Source organism: Vicia villosa, linkage group LG2 (genome assembly GCF_029867415.1).
Source record: "Vicia villosa cultivar HV-30 ecotype Madison, WI linkage group LG2, Vvil1.0, whole genome shotgun sequence".
Classification (NCBI taxonomy): domain Eukaryota; kingdom Viridiplantae; phylum Streptophyta; class Magnoliopsida; order Fabales; family Fabaceae; genus Vicia; species Vicia villosa.
The window spans coordinates 226,147,254-226,174,199 of NC_081181.1; the positions used below are offsets into that span (position 1 = coordinate 226,147,254).

At 32.7% G+C, this 26,946-nt stretch overlaps 3 protein-coding genes across 4 annotated transcripts; 1 reads left to right on the forward strand and 2 right to left on the reverse strand.

Annotated features, from left to right (window-relative positions):
- The first annotated feature begins 358 nt into the window (after positions 1 to 358).
- Positions 359 to 8,482, forward strand: LOC131654093 (nuclear pore complex protein NUP93A-like). 2 transcript variants are annotated; one of them, XR_009299220.1, is made up of 16 exons: positions 359 to 759; positions 1,023 to 1,114; positions 1,283 to 1,349; positions 1,682 to 1,741; positions 2,319 to 2,408; positions 3,275 to 3,538; positions 3,832 to 3,927; positions 4,058 to 4,189; positions 4,305 to 4,358; positions 4,457 to 4,540; positions 5,037 to 5,123; positions 5,196 to 6,098; positions 6,550 to 6,731; positions 7,296 to 7,587; positions 7,945 to 8,078; positions 8,252 to 8,482. XR_009299220.1 is itself a non-coding variant. In XM_058924511.1 (15 exons), exons 1-15 carry the CDS (start codon positions 661 to 663, stop codon positions 8,020 to 8,022), a joined length of 2,580 nt encoding a protein of 859 aa, XP_058780494.1. In that variant the 5' UTR covers positions 359 to 660; the 3' UTR covers positions 8,023 to 8,482. The 2 variants fall into 2 exon arrangements, 1 of the variants encoding a protein (XP_058780494.1); XM_058924511.1 differs by having other exon boundaries at positions 7,945 to 8,482.
- Positions 8,483 to 8,498: 16 nt separating this feature from the next.
- Positions 8,499 to 9,724, reverse strand: LOC131654094 (embryo-specific protein ATS3B-like). The gene is made up of 3 exons (XM_058924512.1): positions 9,484 to 9,724; positions 9,221 to 9,349; positions 8,499 to 8,835 (listed from the first exon to the last, which is right to left on the reverse strand). Exons 1-3 carry the CDS (start codon positions 9,613 to 9,615, stop codon positions 8,584 to 8,586), a joined length of 513 nt encoding a protein of 170 aa, XP_058780495.1. The 5' UTR covers positions 9,616 to 9,724; the 3' UTR covers positions 8,499 to 8,583.
- Positions 9,725 to 21,291: 11,567 nt separating this feature from the next.
- On the reverse strand, positions 21,292 to 24,378 carry LOC131648376 (embryo-specific protein ATS3B-like). The gene is made up of 3 exons (XM_058918141.1): positions 24,128 to 24,378; positions 23,920 to 24,042; positions 21,292 to 21,754 (listed from the first exon to the last, which is right to left on the reverse strand). The coding sequence occupies exons 1-3, from the start codon at positions 24,257 to 24,259 to the stop codon at positions 21,506 to 21,508; spliced, it is 504 nt and encodes a 167-aa protein (XP_058774124.1). The 5' UTR covers positions 24,260 to 24,378; the 3' UTR covers positions 21,292 to 21,505.
- Between the last annotated feature and the right edge of the window lie 2,568 nt (positions 24,379 to 26,946).

Sequence of the window (26,946 nt, forward strand, 5' to 3'; positions counted from 1 at the left end):
AGTACCCTAATTAACTCCTGCATCAAACATGGTAAAATAAATTGTCATGTACTGTCCTTTGTATATATTTTTTTGAAATTTTGATATCCGACCTTGCGATCGACTAATTCAAGGGGACCAATCTCACTGTCCACTTACGGGCTCCGTTTAAAGAGAGAGCAAAATTCTATATGGACTGACCCCATATGAATTATTTTCATCAAGTGGATCCTATGTATTACATGTAGTGAAAGCATACATTATTAAATGAAAGAAATTAAAGCATGGACAACAAGATTGCAACTTTTCGTAATAAATCAATTCAGTTTCTCCTTTTCTCAGTTGCATAGCGAAGGAAGAATGCAAAAAGTGAGAATGTGGCTTACGGTGTTTCTATCTCCTCAACCTATCTCTTGTACCAAACAAAAGAAACTTTTTCTCTCTTCTCTACTTCTCTCTCCTATAATTCTCTTGAAACAAACATAGGCTTCAATCAAGCACACGCTAAAAGAAAACGGACCGGCCGTTTGAACCCGGTCCAAACAAACCGAAAGGAATAGCAGCGGTCCATCCCCATCCTCAAGAACCAGAAGTGAACCTCGCTTTTCAAATTTTAGGGCTTAAGTAAGAAAACAACCTCCAAAACCCTTCTTCCATTTTCGCTGAGCTTGTAGAAGAGTTATGGCGAACGAAGATTTGGCCAGTTGGACCGATCTGCTTCACTCTTCATCGAAGCTTCTCGAACAAGCTGCTCCTTCTGCTCAGTTTCCTCCACTTCAGGTTCTCGCTTCAAATCTTGCTCAATTTTTTCCACTGTTTTATGCTTATTGCAACGAAATAGTACGATATAATCCATTTCTAGGTTAAGCGTAAATCAATTTTTGTTTTGAACCATGTGTAGCTTCAATTTGAGTTAAATTGATGAATATACTTTACTTCCTGTTAGTTGGAATTTTTACTGGTTGATGAAATTGAAATAGCTTTTGATTAGTTATACGATTTTGGGATCTGTGATTTTGAATTCACTTTTGTACATTGTTTAGAGGAACTTGGATCAACTCGAAGCGTTATCAAAGAAGCTTAAATCCAAGACTGTTAGGGCTGAGGCGCCTTCACAATCCATTGCTGCAACTAGGTACTCTTTTGTTGTTGTTAATGTGAAGTTCCGTTTTTAATTTTGCCTAAATTGTTCAATCATTTTGAATTTAGAAATTTTGAAAAAAAATCTTGTACTGTCTTTTGGTTAGTTCCTAGTTGGATTCTGAAATTAGTGTGATGATTTATTTTTCATGTACATGTACAGGCTTCTTGCTCGCGAGGGTATAAATGCAGAGCAGCTTGCAAGGGATCTGAAGTCATTTGAGTTGAAGGTGCCACTTAAAATAAACTTTGCAATCATTTATGCATTGAACTTTTTTGCTTTTTCTCGGCTTGTAGTATTCTATTTATTTGTCCCCGTTACTTATATATTTTATGCATTACATACCGGGTTTCGTTATTTTTAAGCAGCCATTCTTTAAATTGCAGACTTTGTTTTATTGATATAGCCTATTTGAAAGCAAAAGTAGTTTGGTTGGAAGTTCACGTCAAATTACTATCTTAGGTGCTTTTGTGGTGCTTCTTTAGATTTCTCAACTCATATATTGTGCTAATGCTGTGCCCTTTGTTTCTTTTTTTTTTCTTTTTCTGTTGTTGTATCAAGACAACTTTTGAGGATGTTTTTCCTGTTGAGGCAACAAGTGTTGAGGAGTATCTGCAGCAGGTAATTTCCACTTTCAAATTGCTTGTTATCCATCTTGGACTTACTATTAAAAGTATTACTATGACTTTTGAATAATTGTTAGACGTCAAATTGATTCTATTTGGATAGTTTTTATCAGTGCTATGTATAATGTACTCTAAGCCCACTTGTTTGAGTTTCCCTGCATTTTTTCTCGCAAAGTGCTTAAAAGTTTTATGAGAAATATTCGTATCTTTGGATTCAAATATAATGTTTGAATTCTGAATCTGATGTTTGATTTTTTCAATAAATCACTTGACAAAGTTAAAGAACTGTCTTTTGTTGATGACAATAATTGTTGGTTTTCATATTTTTATTTCTTTTTACTTTTCATTGGTGAGTGCGGTTTTGTAAGAGGTCTCCCGCTTCCTTTACAAGCATGCGGTATTGTAAGAGGTGTTCCCCTTCCTTTACAAGCATAACAAAGCTAGTTCAATGTTTGTATGCCAAGTTCTGTACCTTGTTATGGGAATCAACATAGTTTTCTGGCTTTTTATAGAATGTAGTCCTTTTTGAATAGAATTGTGATAATATTGAATACTTTTTTTTTCGCTCTCAGGTTCATGAAATGGCAATGGTCTCTGCCGTTCAGGAAGCTCAGAAGGATAATCTTAGGAGTTTCAATGATTATATGATGAAAGTTTTGGAGGTTAGTATAATCTTGCCTTTCATTTCATGGCAAACCTATATTTTTTTTTGTATTGTTGGTGTAATTTAGGGTTATTACTGGAGATATCATTTGTAATGGGTTTTACTAAGGTATATTCATAAATCTAATAAAATAAGAATTATTAGAGTAAGTGTTGGTATGCCATTTTTTTTGCATCCCCAATGTGTTCTATCTTTTTCTTGCAGTGCTGAAAATAAGAAATCTTTATGGCTGTACCTTATGTAGTTATATTTGTTTTTCTTTAATTATTTGATTATAGCTGAATGCCTTAGATTTTCAAAAGGAAATACCAGTCCTTGTAGTTTTTGTGGATTTTGGAACAAGATTATGATAAAGAAATTGAAGGGATTTCTTGGATTATAATAAGATTGTTTTTGTATACCTGTTGATGATATATTCTTTTTTGAAGTACCTTCTTTGTAATCCTTGTTTCCTCTTTCTATCAACTCACCTTTTAGAAAAACCAAAACAAAAAGTTAATAGAAATCAAAAGATATAAAAGCATAGTTTCTTGTAATGCATACATCTTGATAGTTTTCCATAATATTGACATTGCCAATTAGGTTTGCCGATCTGCTCAAACTTCCCATCAAACAAATCATCCCATTTCGCTGATTGTTTTTTCTATAAAACATGCATAGGTTAATATGTGGAACTTCGCATATAAAATGAAGTAGGATAGTGAAGTAAGTAAATCATCATGTTTCTTATTTGCAATTTTATAACTGAGATGAGTATTTTGTTGCATTACTATATAATATATTGGTCATTGACATAGATTTAGTTGTACTTGATAGTATGTGGCTCAATCTTCGTACTCATTATTAGCATTTAATATTTGACAGGAGGATTGGCAAAAAGAAAAGCGTGATTTCCTTCAGAGTTTAAACCGGATTTCAACATTACCAAGGACAAACATGATTGCTAACAGCAACGTAGGTACCCGCCCAGGTCAGATTGCGTCGATGACTTCTACTCCACAAGTCTCTTCTGGTAGCATGGATATTGTTCCCATGAACAGTAGACCCACCGCGGAGAAAAAGGCATCTGTCTATGCTGAAGTAGTGAAAAATCTGAATAGAGCAAGACAGTCAGGGTTGCCATTTAAAGTATGTACCCTATTTTCCCGATATCTTAAACTTAAAATTAGAGTTCTATATTCGATTAAAAACCTAGTAGATGGTGTAGCCAGTTCATTTCAATGATCAACATAGTGGTCGGCAAGCAGCTAATGTATAAGCTTTTAATTCAGTAATGTTTTACAACATAATTTTTAGTATAAGCAATGCCATATTTTTTGAGATCTTTTGCTTTCTTATTTTCCCAAAAGCTCTTACTAGCACTCACCATTATGTACTTAATTGTATACTAATTTTCATAATAAATTTTCTATGGTTGTTAGCTTGCCACAGCATTCAAGGGTGCATATGAAAGTTTAGGCATTGATGCTAGTGGTGGAAAATCAGTAAGGATGCGAAAGATATGGCACCTTGTTCAGGTTGTGCTTATTGTTATATAATGTTAACACGCAAAGTTGAAAGAGAAACTTTTGCTTGCAACATTATTGGTTCTACCTGTGGTGAAATAAACATTTAAATTTATTTTCTAAATTTTGCTAATTGAAACAGATGCTGATGGATGAGGACACAACCTTGCGACATGTTTCAAAAAAGATGTCATTGATTATTGGGGCAAGGCGCCACCTTGAGTGGGGACATGAGAAACACATCATGGATACTATACAAAATCATCCTGCACAAGTAATCTGTTATTCCGAATTTCAAGTGCTATATTCATAAAAGATAGGGAGCATGCATTGATATTTGGTTGTTGTATCAACACTTAATTTCCGATTGCTTTTTGGTCTAATGACAGGCTTCACTTGGTGGCGGTGTTGGAAATTTGCAAAGAATCCGCGCCTTCCTTCGGGTTCGTCTCAATTTGAAGAATATGCATCTTGTTCAATGTTTTACCATGTATTTAGTTTTTTTTTCCACAAATCCTTGATTTTAGTTATTGTTGCGCAGATTCGTCTGAGGGATTACGGGGTACTGGATTTTGATGCTGGTGATGCTCGGCGGCAGCCTCCTGTTGATACCACATGGCAACAGGTCTTGAATACTTTATCTCAATGTATAATTATTAGGGATGAGTCTTGAGTTTGGATCCGATGGGTGCCTACAATTTACTCACAATCAATGTAGTCAAGCACGAGATCTTAAGTAGGATCGCCGACCGGGGAAAGATCGTAAAACCAGATTCATAGCACGGCACATAAGATCCTACTGAAGCGAAAAATTATAATACATATAGACCAAATAACGTATAAGTCACAATATTCAACCAATTTAGATTTTACATTTGCCAATGCTCTTTTTGTTGACAGATATTTATGTGTCTGTTGGGGTTGTGGCATTTTCTTAAATGTGGAATTGTGGATGTGGAACTCCCCACTCTTTGCATACCCTAAAATATAGTTACACTTCATCGTTTCTTATCTTTCATGTTTTTTCTATGGTTTAAGAGAGTTCAGTCGTATGTCTAATTTCTTTGTTTCTTGAAATCAATATTACTGATGATCTAAGCTTTAACTCTTTTCTGTGACAGATATATTTTTGTCTGAGGTCTGGTTATTACGATGAAGCAAGAAATGTTGCTCTATCTTCGCGTGCTTCACATCAATTTGCTCCTCTGGTACAAAGCGTGGTCACATCTTGTTCTGTACTAGTTTATAGTGTATTTTTAATAATTTACTGTTTCTGATAGCTCACAGAGTGGATTAATACTGGAGGAATGGTGCCAGAAGAGGTTGCGACTGCTGCATCAGAAGAATGTGAAAGGATGTTGAGAACCGGTGATCGGGTAGGTCGAACTGCATATGATAGGAAAAAGTTGCTGTTGTATGCCATCATCTCAGGTTCTCGAAGACATATTGATCGCCTGCTTAGAGATCAACAGACTCTTTTTAGTTCGATAGATGATTTCTTGTGGTTCAAATTGTCGGCTGTGCGGGACTGCCCAAGTGGATCTTCATCCCTTGTTCTAAGTGACAGTGTGATTCCATACACTTTGGATGATTTGCAAAGTTACCTGAATAAATTTGAACCATCGTACTATACAAAAAATGGAAAAGATCCTCTGGTATATCCTTATATCTTGCTTTTAAGCATTCAATTGCTTCCGGCTGTATTATACCTTTCTAAGGAAACAGGAGATGAAGGATATAATATTGATGCTGCCCACCTATCAATTGTGCTAGCTGATCATGGGGTCCTTTCTGAAGGTGCTGGTACTGGGCAAAAGTTGGGGGCGATGGATGCTTATGCAGAAGTAGCCACTATTGTCAGGCAATATGGATCTATGTATCTGCGCCTTGGTGATCTCCAGATGGCACTAGAATATTATGCACAAGCTGCTGCTGCGGTTGGTGGTGGGCAGTTGTCATGGACTGGTAGAGGTAATGTTGATCAGCAAAGGCAGAGAAACTTGATGCTGAAGCAGCTTCTAACTGAATTGTTGTTAAGGGATGGAGGCATATATCTAATGCTTGGCGCAAGAGGTGCTGGAGAAGAAGGAGAGTTAGGACGTTTTGTGGCGGATCCAAATGCAAGGCAACAGTTTTTGATTGAAGCAGCATGCCAGTGTCAGGAGGCTGGGATGTATGATCAAGTAATTTCTTTCTGCTACTCTTAAATTCAATCTCTTAACACATCTATCTTTTATCATTTTCTTCTAAAAATAGTTAAAGATATATCTATTTCTCTCAAATCATCTCTACCCAGAGCCCTCCCTTCCCCTCCAAACTCCCCAACAAAGCTGTAGATATCCTTTTTCTGGTGAAGCTTATTATTTTTTTAACACATCTAGGATTTTTTCCATTCTCACTTTTTTTGGATAGGCTTTGTTCACTCTTATTTATTTAAAATTTCTCATACCTTCTGATTATATTTCATTATTTTTCACATTTGTGTTTCTCGTATTGTGTCTCTACTCTTTAGATTTTTCCTACCTACAAAGTTGTGAACTTGTTTTCTCCTATTTTTTGTTGCCTTCATGTTCCCTTTATTATCCATCACAATTTTTTCATTTGCTTTTGCTGATGTAGAATTTTTTGGTTCAGTCTATAGAAATTCAGAAGAGAGTGGGTTCCTTCTCAATGGCGCTGGATACCATCAATAAGTGCCTCTCTGAAGCTATTTGTTCTCTTTTCCGTGGAAGGTTAGATGGTGAGAGCCAGACTGCTGGCCTGATCCATACTGGCAACGAGATTTTGGAGACATACACTTACTACCCAGATGTCAGGTGAAATTATTACCTTTTATTTCCTTGCTCATGTATTTCTATGCTCGGACTTTGCCTTTGCGATAGTGATATTCTTCATCATTGCTTAATATATTTCATTAATGAACCTTTTCAAGTTTAGAACTTATTTTGCGGTGATTTGGCCCAAAATATGCTTTGATTCTTGTTTTCATCTTTTGCCATATTTTCTTTCATGGAATGATCATGGAGATCAAACTCTGTTTATGTGTAACTTGGAAGTTTATTTTTGCCATGTTCTTCATGTGGCAATTGGTTGTAATTGGCCCAAGGATGACTGATGGGGTTATATGGGATATAAAAACAGGGTTAAGTCATCTTTTTGCTGATTCTGTAGGCGTAGTCTTTGCTAGGTGTTGGTTTTGTTTTCTGCTGTACCAAAAAAAGCCAACAGTCTAATCAAGTTGTAACTTTGGTAAAATTTTGGCAGTGTTTTCTCTTCAAACTAAATAGCTATGGAAATTGCGTTCATCTATGAAAAATTTGTTTATCAATCTAAATCATAATCCTTGATAAGTAAAATGATCAATTGAATTATTTTTGCAGTCTTCAAGAGCGAGAGCATGTTTTTGAGCAGCAAACTGTGTTAAGACAACTTGAGTCAATATTATCAATTCACAAATTGTCAAGACTGGGGAATCACATTGATGCATTAAGGGAGGTTGCTAAACTTCCATTTTTGCCTCTAGATCCCCGAGGACCTGATATTGCTGTTGATGTGTTTGAAAATTTATCTCCTCATGTCCAAGCTTGTATACCAGACCTCTTGAAGGTTGCTCTGAGTTGTCTGGACAATGTGGCAGACTCTGATGGATCGCTTCGTGCCTTGAGGGCTAAGGTAGTTTATCCTGTGAATCTCTTTGTTTGGTTGTGACATGTTCACGCTCTAGTTGCTTTTGTTGAAGTACCATAGTTTCCTATAATTGTTCTAAAAAAGTCAATAGTGCCCTCAGATGATATATCAGCTGGTAAATTTTAATTTGCTTTTCCATCAAAATATTCATTTATCCACTTCTTGTCAGAGGCGAGTGACACGATGGTTCGGGCGCGGTTGATTTTGACCTACAATTTTACGTAGTTTCCCTGTCACTGTTTTAAAATAATAAATTTAGCTGGTTATTGTTTTAATATGTTGTTTTCTAATAATTTACATGTGCTCTTATTTCACAATGGCTAAATTGTCATTTTGTTGCAGATTTCCAGTTTTATTGCAAATAACGTAAAGAGGAATTGGCCTCGTGATTTGTATGAAAGAGTTGCGCAGAGATTGTAAAAGTAAAACAGTGGGAGTTGCTGCCTTGGAAGGAAACAGATTGTGTCTGAATGAAGGTACCCAGTAGCGTAAAACTTGTAAAGTAGTGTCAATGTTAAGGATATTTGTGCCGGACCCATGCCCTGCAGAGAAAATCAGAGGAACTAGAAATGCGAAACAAATCTAGTTATGAGTTCTCTTCATCTTTTCATTTGATTTAGCTACATGGTAATATAATTGGTGTTCACAGGCTTGGTTAACAAAAACGTAAGACCAAATCTCGGTCGCCAATTCCAACTAGATGCTAGCCACGTTCAACCGCGACGCGAGTTGGTTCTACATCAATTGTCAGTCAATTTTGTATAAACTTATCTTGTATCAGCAGATTATGATTCAACTGATACCAGACAAATGACCAATACATACCAGACCCTTTTTGTGTAGTTAAAAAGCTATTATGAACTGCATTTTTATGATGAAATTGTAGTGGCCATGGCTCTAGAAGAGAAAACTTTATTTCTTAGTTCCATACTTATATTTTTAGTCTAAAAAATGAAAGACAAGTGCTTAAGGAATGTAACACTAAACTTTATGATCACAATAATTGAAGCCATAGCGGTTACCCTCAGGAATGAAGTAGTCGTAGTTGAATATGGCAGGTGGGTAGTTTCCATGGTATGCAGTGACAGTTTCTGGAACCCAACCATCTGATCCAACCCTAGCTACATACATTTTGCAGATTTTGCCAATACAACTTCCCAATACATCAAATGTAAGCGTCATGCACCGCTCCAATATCTCAGTCTCGGGACGATCCACTCTTACCACTGTAATCTGTAATTATATAAAATATTCATAGATATCAAACCACTACATTTCATATTTCCATTCATAGAGTGCATGAATGTGACATAGTATACTCCTCTCAAGGTTTCAGGTTTAAGGTTTAAATCTTGTTAGATATAAATTGCTTAAAAAAAAAAAATTCAATTCAAAGAAAAAGAAGAAATAAAGATAAGCTATCATAAAGATATAAATTGCTTAAAAAAAAAAAATTCAATTCAATGAAAAAGAAGAAATAAAGATAAGCTATCATAAAGAGTATACGTGAATAAGCTGAAAATTTAGTTTATCAACATGTTATAAGATATTTCTAAAACTCTCACATAAGTAAATCATAGATAATTAGTTAAGTAGGCAAAATAGAGATGTCGAAAACCTCTTCACCATTAGCATCACCAAATAGAAGACCGATTACATCTTTTGAATATATTGGAGAACTGCAACTTGTCTTTATACTGATCTTGTAAGGACACATTCCCATTCCCATCATTCTGCTCTCATTAATCTGAAACATGTATATACAATACATATGTATATGCTAGTGACTAAACCTTTTGTTGTTGAAACTAAATTAGAAAAAAGTAATTGAATATGTTATTGATTTTTAACAATATTATTTAAAATATAAAATTTATATACTTGTAGTTGGTGGGTAAGATTAAAAGTTGAAGATTGATTCACTTGAGATTGAAGGAGAGTGACCAATGTTGGTGTTGCATGTGAGAAGGATAACATAATAGAGAATGTAATGATTATGGTAAAAACTTTCATGGTTTAGTTGATTAATATTACTTCTAACCCTTAAGCCTAAAAAAAGAGAAAGAAGGAACACCTAAATTTTATATTAGTTATAACATTATAAAGGTCAATGAAAATATTTAACCACAGTACCACACCATGAAATGTTTGTTAACTTTACATTATTTTTAATTTTTTTAATTTTTAATTTTTTAATTTTAGTTTAGTGAATTTTTAACATATCATATTAAATTATGTATGTTATATCTTTCAAAACCTTAATGGCTTCATTCTTGTAATAAAAAATCTTATTGATTTCAAGGAAGAACCAAAGGTCGTGTGAGGAATGTAATTCAATAACTCAGTTGCTTCGCTTATAAAAAAACAATAATAACTCAGCTGCTGTATTGAAAGGTCTAAAAAAAATATGAAAAGTTAAACATAAAAAAGAGTTGATAAAGAATGAAACGATATGTAAGAAGAAGCATTAACTAGGAATGTCACATTGAAAAATTCTCTGCATATATTGAGTTAGTATAACCAAATAAAATATCATCAACATATATATCTGTACGTAAAAAAAGTTAATTTTTAAATGATTTTCTAAATAGAATTGTGTCTACATTTCTCCTTTTGTAATAATTTTATTAAGAAAATTTCTTTACACACCTCCCTATGGGGGTCACCCCCTGCGAAAACCCAATTTTACCCCCGCTTCGGAAATGTATTTCCGAAATATTGTTTTTTCAAAATTTTTCCAGACTTCGGAAGTGCATTTCCGAAAAAATCCCAAAAATTGGAATTTTGAAAAATTCGGAGATGCATCTCCGAAACAACAAAAAAAAAAATCTAAAAAAATCCCAAAAATTAATTTTATGATATTAATTAATTCATATATCATAAATTTGATATAATTTATGAGTAATGAATAATAATAATTATATATTTTGATATAATTTATGAGTTATGAATAATAATAATTATATATTTCTATTCTGATTCATATTTTAAAATTTAAAATAATTTTAATTAAAAAAATTAAAATAATTTCACTTACAAAATGAGTTATAATTTTTTATTTATATATTTATAATAATTATTATATATTTACAAAAAAAATTAAAAAAATGAGTGTTTTAATTTATATATTTATATATTTATATAATAATTATAATAATTATTATATATTTATAAAAATTATTATATATTTATATAATAATTAAAAAAATTAAAAAAATAGTGTTTTAATTTATAATAATTACTATTTTATTATATATTTATATAATAATTATTATATATTTATATATTTCACTTATAAAATTAATAATTATTATTATATATTTATATATTTCTATTCTGATTCATAATTAAAAATGAGTTATAAATTTTTATTTAGTTTAAAAAAATTAAAAAAAGATTTTGTCTTAATTTTATTTAAAGAATAAATTTTATATTTAATTCTAAATAATCAAAATTTAATTATGAAATTAAAATGTTTTTGATTTATATAAGTTAGTAAAATAATTTTTAACTTTAAAATTGTTTAGGAAATTTTGATTCACCTTGATTTTATTGATTCACCTTCAATTTATTGATTCACCTTGATTTTATACCTATTAATTGTATTGATTCACTTTGATTTTAAATTTTTAATAATTATTGAATTCTTTCGGAAGTGTATATCCGAAACATTCCAAGACCAATTTGGTCTTGGAATATTTCGGAAATGCATCTCCGAAAACTCAAAAAGGGGTATTTTTTCGTGTTTTCGAAAGTGCACTTCCGAAATCACCCTTTTTTTCTGAAAAAAGTGATTTCGGAGATGCATTTCCGAAATATAGGGGCATTCTGGGAATTTCGCCAGGGGTGGCCAAGAAGGTTAGGAGGTCTGTTAAGAAATTTTCTTTTATAAAATAAATTTATAGAACTTATTATACCAAATTTTAGGAGATTGTTTAAAATCATACAATAATTTCTTAACTTTGAAAACACAATTAGGAAATTGAATAATAGTTATTTGACGCTCAATTTCTCAATTATAAAATTATTTAAAAATTAACTCTTTACATCAATTTAATATAAATTGATCTACGATTTGTAGCAAATGATGGTAAAATACAAGTATCTTCTACTCTAGCTTGCATTTCCATACTTTAACAAGTTTATCAAAATTTATTCAAGTATTAAATTTATGATTTAATGAAAATACATTGACAATATAAAACAATTTTACATTGTCAGTAAAATTATAATCGTTAATTTTTATAAATATTTTTTTTTTAAGTTACATATAAAATATTTCTTTTTAGAGATTGTGATGTACTGACTCTGTAAAATATTTTACATTAACAATCCCCTGTAAACTCTTAAATTTATATCAATAAGGATCGAGAGTAATTTAGAACAAGTCAATTGCATTTATAGGTTTGAGAAAAGTAATTGATTGAAATTAATAATAATGAGAATTCTTAGGAGTACGAATTCATTCCTTTTCACTATTTAGTAAGTTCATAAATATCACAAGAGAACATTCTATTATTAAAATAAACTAACGATATAAATTAAAGACTAATTATTCCCTTTAGAGAGTATTTGTCTGTTTATATCTAAAGCATGTACAACATTAACTCAATATCTCGAGTTGAGAAGACAATGAGTAGAATATGAGGAAGATACTATATTATCCGTCTCGATGTCTACAGTTTGAAATTTTTTTTACGTGAACCCATACCCGCGTGGACACTAGCATTTGTACTGTACTCTATCCTATAGGTATTTAAATATTCATACATATAGTCATTTACTCGCATTACTAAATAATTATCGACCATGTACATGTACCTTACCCGTACTCTATCTTATGGGTATCTAATATCCATGCATATAGTCACTTACTTGCATTACTAAATAATTATCGACCATGTACATGTACCCTTTAGTGTCTGCGATTTTATGAATGAACTGGGTAGTCGCATGCCCTCTTTAATTTTCAAGTAGTCGTGCTTACCGCTCTCTAGTCCACTCTTTTCGAGGATGGCGGGCGGTCCTAGTGTTTCAGATGTACTTTTTTATCGACTGGGGGGTAGTCGTGCTTACCGCTCTCTAGTCCACTCTTTTCGAGGATGGCAGGCGGTCCTAGTGTTTCAGATGTACTTTTTTATCGACTAGGGGGTGTCGTCTCATGTTTTTGTTTTTCTTCGAGGTTTCGATGTTGGTTCTTTTTCTTTTGTTTGTTTTTTGTTTGCTGTTGTCTGTGGTTTTAATGCGCTTGCTTGTATCTTTTACGTACCCTTTTTATTTTCTAATATATTTTCTTTGCTTTTCCGTTTAAAAAAGTATCATGTCATTTTAAGTTTTTTACAACATTAAAAAAAAATTCAAGGATGTTATTGTTGAGTTAGGAAATAATCAAATACTTATATTAAAACGCGTACAAGTTTAATAATTATATATTTAATAAAAATTATAAGCACACATGTGTCTATTATAATAAAAAAAATATTGTGCGAATATGGGACGAGGTGGGTACTAAGGTATCCGTACCCGCGCCTATTACTAGGGATGGATAAAATATCCATACCCGCGGATATCCACGGATAAAATCCGTCACGTGTACGAGACAGTTAGTTTAATAGATATCCACGGATAAAATAAATGAATATTTAAATATCCATTTATTAATGAATATGGATATAGATTTAATGTTACCATGCCCGCGGATATCCATATCCGTTAATAAATTTTAAAAATTACTTAAATATTATTAGTTTATTATACACTATCTTTTCATCTTCTATACAACTAAAAAACTAATCTCCTCATATACGTATTTTTTGAAGTTTTCTTTGAAGAAAACATTTATATTCTATACAAAATTTATTGGGCATTTCATATTTAAGTTTCTTCTATACTCCATACCTCGCTTCAATAATTCCACCGTCAAACCAACTTGTATCGCTCTTTTTCCTTCCAACTAGTGTCATCCTTTCTACTCATCCGTCATCCGCTCTTCCACCATAACTCACAATCATAATATCATTCTTATTTTTGTTAAACATGTAATGTATGAGATATTATGCTTTGGTGAAAATGAAAGAGATTAATTTGATAAAATTCAGTTGTTAAAATAAGAGAGATGTGTATGAATGTTATGTGACAATAACATTTTGTTTCTTTAAAAAAACTCTAAATTTTTTTTTTTTTAAATATGATTTTAGAAAAATGTTACTATCCATGGATATCTGTAAATATCCGCAGATACTTTATTACCTGCGGATTACCCGTTTAGCGGATATCCACATGGATATGGGGCATATATGAATATCATATTTATCCAACAGGGAGAACACAAATATCATACTATCCGTCACCATGAATATCCATTTGCATCCCTATCTATTACCACTTATTTTAGTGGATAATTGTCCGTGCCCTTGTTTGTCTCCATTTTGTGGGGTTTTACCCTATCCAATATGGAATTTTTTTACAAATACCTACTAGGGGTGGTCAACTTGTCATCCCTAATCTCAAATAAGTGATTCAATTTTTCTAAATCAATCATTTTATGAATAATTACAAAATTTATTTTCCATTAGCTATTTACAACCTAAATTCATTTCATAGTTGATTAGAAGATAAACAATTTTACACACAAAGATAATTAAATGATACTATTAGACATTCAATAAAATAATAGAAGTCATACATTAAAATTTTTCATCTACCTCATAATCGAGAAGAATTTAACTATTCATAATGATTAAAAAGAAAAATAAATAAAATAGAATTATTACAAATAAGACTGTATGGTCGAGATGACCAATGTGAACTAGGTAATAAATTTTTACCTCTGAATACCCAATCGTCACTTACAAGGATTCTCCAAGTCTATTTCCAAGTCTTGTAGTGCCTATAAATTTTATTGTGAAATCGATACCAACAATAAAATATAATAGATTTGTTTTTGGCAAGAAACCTACAAGGATAAAAAAAATAGGGGAGCAATAAGAACACAAAGAATTGATTATAACTGCTATTCTTTATTTTCTATTTTAATCAAGATTCAAAATATTATAAGAATAACAAATAACACTCTCACCCTAAATTAAGATTTGCAGTATGCAATGATGAGAGACTAATATACTATTTATAATAAACCTAACATACTAAACTAATGAACTTTTTTTCACAAATACCCATTACAAGCTAACTTAGGGTACAAACTAACTTAAACAACTGGACATAACAATCAAGCCCAATTCGAAATACTAACAATCCTAGTATTTCGATACCGACATACTAGAACACACTTCGACTACTACAATATGTAGGTCTTCGACACCAGCATGTGAACATACTTCGACGACATTCATAAATTTTGTCGAACCATAAGCTACTCTTCGACCCAGTAGAGTTCGATCCAATTCTCACAAATCTCCACCTTAGAATAAACTCTATAACATCAAAGAACAAACTAACTTTCATCATGCATCTTTATTAACTGCATACAGTGGAAAAACTTGCAACTCGACAATGTCTTGGTGATCATATCAGCAGAATTATGATCTGTCAAAACCTTCAACACTTGGATTTCTCCATGCTCGATTACCCCTCTGGAGAAATGCAGCTTCACATCAATGTGCTTGGTTCGCTCATGATGGGCTGAGTTCTTCGACAGGTGTATTGCACTTTCACTATCACATTTAACAGTGATAACTCGACCTTGAAGTTTCAGCCTTTAGCAAAACCTTCAAGCCACAATGCTTCTATCACAATTTCAGTGATGGAAATATATTCCGCTTCAGTGGTTGAGAAAACAACAATCTTCTGAAGTGTTGCTTTCCAGCTAATTGTTGTGCCAAACATAGTGAAAACATATCCACAAATAATTTTCTGGGATCCATACAACCTGCATAATCATAGTCAACATATCCTTCAATTATTACTTTACTATCTTCACCCAAGGCTCCACCATAAATTATGACTCTATTCAGAGACCTATTTATGTACCTTAGAATCCACTTCAATGCTTGCTAGTGAGACTTTCCAGGATTCGTCATGTACCTACTTACAAGACTAACTGCATATTTAATGTCGGGTCTAGTACAAATCATAACATACATCAAAGAACCTAACTATATTAGCATATGAAATGCTATTTATATAAGCTCTTTTGACATCAGTATTGGGACACTGATAATGCTCAGCTTGAATTGAGGTTTGTCAGAGTCACAACAGGCTTTGAATTCGACATACCGAAATTGCCGAGAATCTTCCGTAGGTATGCCTCTTGAGATAAGCATAACTTCGACTACTTTATATCTCTTCAGATGTCAATCCCAAGAATCCCGAATGCTGCTCCTAGATCCTTCATGTCGAAATCCTCATTGAGTTCAGCCTTTACACTCATCACATCTTTGACATTGTTGCTTGCTATGAGAATATCATCCATATAAAGCAACAAAATAACAAATGAATTACTAGGTCGAAATTTGAAGTAAACACAATGGTTAAACTGACTTCTAATGAAACTTATGCGTGTCATGAACTAGTCGAATCTCCTATTCCATTGTCGAGGAGATTGTTTCAGTCCATATAAGGATCTCTTTGGCTTGCACACATATTCGTCCTTCCCTTTTTCGACATACCCTTCAGGTTGCCTCATCAGGATTGTTTCATCTAGATCACTATACAAGAACGCAATCTTCACATCCATCCGTTCCAATTCAAGATCAAACTGTCCCACCATGGCAAGTAATATTCGAATGAACCTATGATTCACAACAGGAGAAAACATATCATTAATGTCGACACCTTCTTTATGAGTGAAACCCCTAGTGACCAACCTTGCCTTATATCTTTTCAACGCCACTCCTTTGATTCCTTCCTTAACTCTGAAAATCCATTTGCAGCTGACTAACCTTGCTCCAATAGGTTTCTTGATAAGTTCCAAAGTATTGTTATCATGAAGAGAATTCATCTCATCATCCATGGCCTTCAGCCATTTAGTCTGATTTCGACTACTCATAACTTCCTTATAGTCTCTAGGTTCTTCGTCTAGAACCTCACTTGTAGAGATTAAGGCACAAGCTATAAGATTTGCATACCCAAGTCTATGAGGTGGTTTGATGACTCTTCTCGACCTGTATATCACCAACAAGTAGTCATCGATATTTTCCTCAACTTCCCCAGCATCTTGTGTTTCTTCTTCGACTTCATCTGGGATATGCAATTCAGCATCAACGTGCTCCACCTCAATAGGAATCTCTCCCTGTTTCAGCTCTTCGTCATATATATCTACACTTCGAACTACATCATCTGTTTTCTTGAAATCCATTTCAACTTCATTGAAAACTACATCTCAATTGATAATACACCTCTCATGACCTGGCTCTAGGCACAATAGTCTATAAGCTTTGACTCCTTCAAGGTATCCCACGAACATGCATCTCAGAGTTTTAGGTTCGATCTTGTTTTGCCTAATGTGAGCATAGGCTATGCAGCCAAATACTCTAAGTTTCTCGAGATCTGGTGGATGTTCTGACCATACTTCTTCAGGTGTCTTCATATCTAATGCAGTCAAAAGACAACTGTTTATCAGATATGTTGTTGTCAAAACGACCTCTACCCAAAACACCTTCTTTAACCCAACATGCATCTAACTCTTTCCAAGATGGTTCGATTAAACCTTTCAGCCAAACCATTTTGTTGGGGAGTACCTGAAGTAGTCTTGTGCCTTGCAATACTAGAGGCTGCACAAAAACTGTCAAACTCTCATTGTAAAATTCAAGGCCATTGTCGATTCTCAATCTCTTGACCTTTCTGTCAGTCAGATTTTCAACCAGAGTCTTCCAACTTTTGAAATTCTCAAAAGTTTCATCCTTAGTCTTTTGGATGAGTACCCATAACTTTCTTGAATAATCATCAACTGTGGAGAGAAAATACCTTGCTCCTGAATATGATGGACAACTTGCAGGCCCCCAAAGATCAGCATGGATGTAATCAAGGTATCCATGTGTTCTTTGTTTGCTTTTATTGAACTTCACTCTGCAAGATTTTCCTAGTACACAGGGTTCACAAAACTTCAGCCTTTTGAATTTGTCTCCACCAAGCAGATTTTGTTTCCCTAATTCGACCAGACCCCTTTCATTGACATGACCCAACCTCATGTGTCAAATCTCTGTTTTTAACAAAGGTTTCGTGGATGCAACATTTTTTGAACCACTTATAACTTCAACCTCAAGGGTATACAAGACTTGTTTCTTCACGCCTCTCAAGACTTCCTTCGACCCCTTCATGACTTTTAGGATACTATTCTCTCCTTAGAAAACATATCCTTTCTTGTCTAATTCACCAAGAGAAATCAAATTTCTCTTCAAATCAGGTACATACATGATTTCAGTCAACAACTTTATTGATTTATCATGGAGTTTGAATCTCACAGATCCAACACCTGCAATCTTGCAAGTTTTGTTCTTTTCCAGCAATACAGACCCACCATCTTGATCAAATAATTCCTCGAACAAGTATTTATTTGGATTCATGTGTCAAGTGCAACTTGAATCCATAATCCACTCCTTACTAGGGTTACTACTTGAAACCACAAGAAAATCAGATAAGTCAAAATCATCTTGAACAATGGTTGCGTTGCCATTATCCTTACCTCCATGATCTTTCAGGCGTTCAGGACACACCTTTCTTGTGTGACCCTCCTTCTTACAATGATAGCATCAAATACCAGATGCTTCGCCATTGTAAAACTTCTGCTGGCTTTTACCTTTCTTCTTGTCGAACTTACCATCCTTTCGCAAGAATTTCCCTTAATGACCAAACCTTCACCAACCGTCGAAGATTTATGCTCCTTTCGTTTGTTCAAGTCCTTAGAATACAAGGCTGGTTGAAATTCTTCAAAGGCCAGGGACTCCCTTCCATACAAGAGAGCTTCTTTGAAGTGAGCATGTGTTCTAGGCAAAACGCACAACAACCACAACACTTAATATTCATCATCTATCTTCACATCAATATTTTGAAGATAAAGAATCATCTTGTTGAACATATCCAACTGCTCAGCCAACACTTTGTCTTCAATCATCTTGAATGAATACAAAGCTTGCTTCAAGTAGAGTCAATTTACCAGCGACTTGGTCATGTACAAACTTTCAAGTTTCGCTCATAACCCTGATGCCGTCGTCTCCTTTGATACCTGTCGAATAACCTTATCACCAAGGCTCAACAAGATTGCGCTGTGGGCTTTTCCTATCATGGACGTCTTTTCTTTTTCTGTTAACTCAGTGTCCCTAGCTGCCGCTCCCTTTAACTCTTCCAAACAACCATGCTAGACCAGTAGGGCTTTCATCTTTAAGCGCAACAGACCAAAATCGTTCACTCCGGTGAACTTTTTAATCTCATAATTTGTTGAAGGCATCTTCTCTACGTTCACTGCACCAATTTGTTGTGAAATCAATGCTAAGAACAAAGTATAATAGGTTTCTTTCGGTAAGAAACCGACAAGGGTAAGCAAAAGGTAAGGGAACAATAAGAATACAAAGAATTGGTTATAACTGCTATTCTTTGCTTTCTGTTTCAATCAAGATTATAAGTGTTACAATAATAACAAATAACCCTCTCAGTCTAAATTAGGATTTGCGGTATGCAATGATGAGAGACTAGTATGCTATTTATAATAAACCTAACATACTAAATTAATGGGTTTTTCCCCCCAAATACCCATTACAAGCTAACTTAGGGTGCAAACTAACTTAAACAATTGGACATAACAAACAGACCCAATTCAAAATACTAACAACCCTAGCATTTCAACACCCACGTACTATAACACACTTCAACTACTACAATATGTAAGTCTTCGACACCAGCATGTGAACATAATTTGACGACATACATAAATTCTGTCAAATCAGAAATTACTCTTCAATCCAATAGAGTTCAATCCGATTCTTAAAAATTTTCATGTGTTTTTGCATAACTCTATACATGTTAAGTGTTATTAGTCATCATATTTTTTCTTGAAAAAATAATTTAAGTGAAATTAAAGAAAATACAATTAAAATTCCTACCTCACTGACACAACAAACTTATATACCAAGTAACTTGTAGAACATGTTACACATAAAACACAACAAGCGATTATAACTTCCGAAATTAACCTTAATATAACTTATTAAATATAACCAAGTATCTCCAACATAGCAATATAAAACTAGTCCTTCACTTGAAATAGTTATGTAAAGATACCAACAACTGCATTTCGGTTACTTTTCCCGTTAACGGATACCCTCAAGTGGTTCAACAAGCTCCAAGCTTCAACTACATTTCCATGTCGAGTATAAGAAGTGATAAGTGTGTTGTAAGAGACTAGTGTTCTTTGAGGCATTTCATCAAACATCCTGTGTGAATAAATGAAGTTGCTGTGGAAAACCAAACAGTGAGAGGAAATAAATTGAGTTTGAATGTATAAAAATTGAGTTTATATTTTAGTTATTTAAAGGATTTTAAAACCCCCACAATCAAAAGTATTTTTGCAGTCAAGAATACTATTAACTTTAAGTGACGTGACAATAAACATGGCGTGCCACATCAGCTTATGTCAGACCAAATAGACAACAGAGATCAAAATTGTGGACAAATTATTTTAAAAGGACCATTATTTAAAGAAAACTTTTTGAGGAACTAAAATTGAAAGATGAGTTATTTATAGAAACGAAAAACAATAACTGAATTAAGGAATTGTAAACTGTTTAAACAAAAGAAAGATAATGTAAATTGACATATCTTGTCAATGATCATTATAAGAAGAAATAGATATTGCAAAATATAACATGTGTTGCACCAATTTGTTATCATGTTCCAGCAGTTGACATATAAAACATGAATCTTCAAAATTAACATAATGCGTTAGACCTGTAAAATGAAAAAAACAAAGTATTAAGCGAAAAATGATAGAAATAATTATCTATTAAATATTGTGGAAAACTTCTGTGTATACAACATTAGATGTAATAGTCATAGGTCGTTTATCTTTGTAATGGATCAAAATTTTAAGACCTTGTTTACTCTTAACCCTAGAAATTGCCACATACAATTAGTCATGACTGAAAACATCTTTTGATAAGTATAAATTAACATTGTCAAAAGATTGTTCTTGAGACTTGTTAATTGTCATAGCAAAATACACAATAATTAAAAATTGTCAGATCCACAACAATCCTTCGTAATCACTGATTCACATTATATTTCTAGTTCCGCAACAGAACAAAGAGAAATTCAAGAAGTAAAAAATGAAATCTTATAAAAAATAGTGTTTGAGAAGAGATACATGAAACATACTAACTAAAATTATATTTATTAATATTATAAAAAATCATTCTATTTGTATTACACACATCTATATTATTTTGGTTAATCTATTTATAAGTAAATCTACCTATGAACAAACCAACCATACCTTCCATAGCCTTATTTTTTTAAGGAAATGAATCTTTACATAATATGTGCCCAAATAACTTAGTTGTGACAAAAAGGATATTGTTGTGGCTGATTTTTTTTAGCAAACAATTGTATTTTTTCTTTTCTCTCTATAATCACCTCCCACTTACTTCCTCTTAAATATTAATTTCTTCGACTCTCATTCAAAATTATCTTGAACCAATGAATTCATAAGAGCAAATCTAGTTTTAGCCAAATTAAATTCATGTCCATTAGTAGTGTAAGAGAATAATGTATCCGAACATTCATATTTTCATAAAGAATTCATGTTTATTTCTTAGTTTCATACATAAATAAAAAAAACCAATCAAGCTCACACACTACTTTTATATGGTTATTGGAAATTTGATCTTTGACAGCATGCAATAAGCATATTTTTTTTGGTTGAAGAAAATAAATGAGTTTAAGGAATATAAAATTAAATTTGATTTCCACAATAATTGGAGCCCCGACGTATACCTTCAGGAATGAAATAATTGTAGTTGAAACTAATAGGAGGATTATTATGGTCGTAGACAACGATTGTTTCTGGCATCCAACCATCAGATCCAACTCTAGCTACATACAATTTGCAGATTTTGCCAATACAATGTCCCAATATCTCATATATAAGTGTCTTGCACCGCTCGAACAATTCAATCTCAGGATCTACTTTTAACACTGTAATCTGTATAAAATTCAAATCGATAAATTCCATTATTATTCAAGAAAAAAAAAGTAAAATAAAGCTACCATTTTACATATTAGTTATAAATAATTTTTGTAACCTATTATTAAGAGTTTTTATTCAAATAAATTGAAAAAAATATATTTTGGTCAGACATATTAGACATATTGCTCTTAAGCAAAATGTACAAACTTCCCATTTTATTCTCAGAGTTACAAAAGAGGAAGCAATAAGAACAATATGCTTGACCAGATCCATTGACCCTTATTTAAGTATGGTTGTCAAAATAGGTCCTACAAGATGAAACAACACATTGACCCTTATTTAGATGGATTGGGATATGAAACAATCCAAAAAAACTGGATTTCCCACAATAAAATTAGTTCAAAAAGATTGAAATGGGTCAGGTTGTGCCAAGCTGACCATTTGCCCAAGATCAGTCTATTAATAACATCTCTATATATGTTTTGAGTGGTGCTATGTTGACACCCTCTCAACGTACACCATATGTACACCGTAAAATTTTCAAAAGCTTTTTAAATGTGGCACAAAGTTCAAAGCATGAAAAAGTAATAAAAAAATCAGATAGTATATATAACCGTATGTAAATACGGTGTCAGTGTAAATTTAGGTGTACCTCTAGCATTTCTCATATGTTTTTGAAAACAAATAGTAAAATTTAAATTATTTTCTGATTTGAAATCTATTTATAAAAATGTATTTAAATATATAAATTTTATATAAAAATAGATACATTTATCTCAGTTAATTGTAGGCGCAACAATTGGGGGAGGGTCGAGTCAGGAGCATTGTTAATTTCCGGGACATTGCACTTGAGCAACACACCTTTGTGGGAGACACACCATTTCTCCACCTAAAATTTTAAGGTGATAGGTGAGTGGGTTCTCCCCCTTATATATATTCAAGTCACCACATGCATATCCAATGTGGAACTATTATCCACACTCACACTTGCATTATTCTCAACACTTCCTCTCAAGTGTGAGTCTACAATGCTCCCCCTCATGTGGAAACTCCTCTTTCACTTACACTTGTACCGCCGTTAGACACACTTCAACGGGACACTCTACTCACATGCGAAACACAGACCAACGACCATGTGGAGATACTTTCGATACAAGTAAGCCGGTCCATTTCTCGAACCAAAGGCTCATGATATCTTTTGTTGGTGTACAAGGTGATGAAATCAAAGAGGAATAATGAGAGAAAGCAAATGGCGGCCGCTATTCATTACGGAAGAAAGGAACAAAATGATTGGTACATTTATGACAACTACCACTAGTCTATTTATATACAAACAAAAGTGCGACATATGCCCTAATAGAATAAACTTAACAACTAAGTTATCACTAGAATAGTGATACTAAATTACCCTCTAATATTAATAACTATCCAAAAACAAGTAATTGTCACATTCTAATTATTCACTTTTCATAAGTGAAATTCTGACTATTAAATTACTAAAAAAAAAATTAAAATTTAAAATTTGGTTTAGTTGAAAAAATATAATTTTAGTTTAATTGATACTTAGAGTTAATATAAAGGATCATGTTAACATGTTAAGGATATTATATTTTAAAAAAAGTAAATATTTAAATTTATAAAAAAATTGAATGCAAATGTTTCAAGAAAATATTTTTGCAAATAGAAACAACTTTTTTATCCATCACAAAAAGTTAGATAGTCTAATTTCAGCCAATCACAACATCTCATTTAATTTTAACATATTTAATTAATTATAAAATAATTCAATTATTTGTTGTTTCTAAAATATTTTATATAGAAGGTAACTTTAACCACCTTTTTGAGTTGGGTAGATAAAAATCCACCTTTCTAAATAATTGATTAACTTGTGCCTTTGGGACACACATTAACTTTTGCCAAATATAAAAATTACACTAACATCCAATCATATTTAATAAAATATATGATTATGAAGTATATAATATACTAAAATGTCATAAAAATAAATAAATTGAGAGTATAAATAAAAAACTGAAGAATAAAATAGGCCAGTTAGCTCATTAGTCCATAATGGACTAATTATTCAACCAATTCAAAATTGTGGACAAGAATATTAAATGACAATTTTTTTGAAATAAAAATAAAAATAATTAAATTATATGACTTGAAAATAAGAGAACCTCTTTGCCATCAGCATCTCCAAATAAAATACCGATTGTATCTTTTGAATATTTTGGAGAATTGCAGTTTGTCTTTATAGTGATTCTGTAAGAGCACATTCCCATCAATTTAGTCTCATTAATCTGAAACAGATAAATACAATAAAATCTTAAATTATTAAAGATACTTAATATTGAATAATTTTATTGAGATCATAAATTTATTTACTTGATGTTGTTGGGTAAGGTTAAGTGTGGAATATTGATTCATTTGAGATTGAAGGAGAGTGACCAATGTTGGTGTTGCAGATGAGTAAGCAATGATAATGGAGAATGCAAGGATTAAAGTAAGAGCTTTCATGGATTTGTTGATTATTACTTTTAACCTTTTTTTTGTGCTTCAAGAGAAGAGAAAGATGAAAAACCTATATTGTTTAGATATTTCAAGCTTATGTAAATTGTAACATTTTAAAGGCCAAACACAAAAGCAATATTTTACTACACCATAAAATGTTAACATTATACTATATTTGATATTTTATTATGATTTAGTGAATTATAACATATTATATTAAATTATATATGTTATATCTTTGGAAACCTTAATGGCTTCATTCATATACAAAACCTTATTAGCTTAATGGAGGAGCCAAAAGGTTGTGTGAGGAATGTAATTCACTAATTCATTTGCTTTGTTGAAAGATCGCTAATTAGTTTTTGGCTTACTCCATTGCAGATGAAATAACACATACAATCATCAACTCAGACAAACAAAATGAAGAATCTCATATTTAAAATAAAAAAGAATATCAAATTTAACAATATTGATATTTTCAATTGAGTTAGGCCTTTGAGTGTAACATTTAATTCTTATAACCCATTTATATTAATCTTTTTAGTTATATACTTTCTTCCAAACTAAATAAATTAGAGTGTAATATTTAATTAGATCTAGAGTCGTATTTTTTTAATAGATAAATGATATTTGAAATATAAAAAGCAACAAAAATATCAACACTTTAATATTTTTATTGTGATTAGAGAAAAATATAAAGAAACGACACATGCATAAATTATATATTTATTATTATTATTATTATTATTATTATTATTATTATTATTATTATTATTATTATTATTATTATTATTATTATTATTGAATTCATGGAAATAAATTTGAGAATGTAACAGCATGGATATGCAAAGAAGAAGGGTAACATTATAGATAGAGGTCACAATAAAAATATCACATCATATGCAGTATGATTCACATGTGTGCTTAATAAATTCCGTGTTAAACTTGATTCCCATATATTCTCTATCCTTTTTTAAAGTCCCTTCTAAGATTTTGAAAGAAATCCGGGCTATTCAAGCTAAGTTTTTGTGGAATGGTGGAGAGTTGACTCGTTCTATCCATTGGGTGTCTTGGGAGACCGTGTGCAAACCTCGGGTGGAAGGTGGATTGGGTGTCAAAAATGTCGAAATTATGAATTTAGCGCTTCTTAGCAAATGGAAGTGGAGGATTTTGGTGGAGGATGGGGCGGTGTGGGCGAAAATTCTAAAGGCGAGATATGGCAATTTAAGGCTGAAAATTCTTATTGATGATATTTCTGTCGTAAAGAAGAAGGATTCTATTTGGTGGAGGGACATTTTAATTTCCGACAATTACGCTTCTCTCGTTTTCCATAATTTTGCAGGTGCCATTGATTGCCATGTGGGAAGCGGCTCTGAGGTACCATTCTGGTACAGCAGCTGGAAGGGGCAACCTCCTCTCATGTTCCAATTTCCGGAGCTTTTCGTTAATGCAAGGCGAGATGATGTTTCTGTTGGAGAAGCTGGCAGTGGCAGCGCTGCAGCCTGGTCTTGGAACCCGGCGGCTGTTATGCTCCATAACAGTAGCGACAGCGAAGATTTATGGCAGGAAATGGTCGCGCAGCTTGTTGATTTTCGGCCTACGGAGACGGTTCGTGATAGTTTCTCCTGGTGCTGCAATAACGAAGGTATCTTTACGGTTAAATCTTGCTATGACAGATTTTTTGAAAAGCTTAAAAGCCCTCCTCTTTGCTCTTCTATTCTCAAGAAAATGGTTTTTCTTTGGACAATTAAATCGCCTCCAAAAATCATTTTTTTCGGTTGGAGAGTTATGCTCGATAGATTAGCCACTAAGGACCAATTATTTAAGCGGGGTTTTTCTTTGGAAGATGGAGGTTTATCTTGTGTTTTTTGCCACTTGGAGGAGGAAAATCTTCATCATCTTTTAGGCGGTTGTAAGGTTTTATCCGGCTTGTGGAGGAAGGTGTTTGATTGGTTGGGTCCGGTTGACAATGTGGTGTTGGAAGACTTTGAGGGGTTCTTCGGTTCTTTTGAGAAGGTGAAGTCGAAATCCAAGAGAACGATCATTGCGGTTATTTGGCTAGCTACGGCATGGATTATTTGGTTGACGCGTAATGCGATCATTTTTAGAGGTCATAGCTATAGTTTTACCGAATGTATGTCGGGTATTGTTTCGTTAGCTTGGACTTGGCTTCAATCGTATTATACTTTGAAGGATTGTTGTAATTATTATATTTGGAACATTCTTCCTCTTACTTGCTTTGAGTAATTGAAGAATGCTTTGTGTTTCTTTGGCTTGGAGTATCCTTAATACTCCTTGATTAATTCCATTGCTTATTAAAAAAAACATTTTATTTTATAAACATAATAGATGTTGAACTTTAAAAGGTATTTAGCGTGTGTGTGGAGTATTTGCATATGTTTTTATTTTCAATATAAGGAATGAATGAGGTCAACACAAGGTTTGGATAATTGGATTTGTAAGGTTCTTGAACATTTGAACATTAGAGATGCTGAAATTGGTTCATACATTAAAAAAAATGTAGAAAATGTAATGATCTCCTAACTCTCCTCACAAACTAACAATGGTATTAGAGGTTCATTCGACTAAAACTTCTTGTATCACAAGTCTTCCTGAAAAAGGTGTTCAGATGGAATGTTCCATTAAGGAGAAGCAACAACAGTGTAAGTTAGATATGGATAAAAAAATTCTAT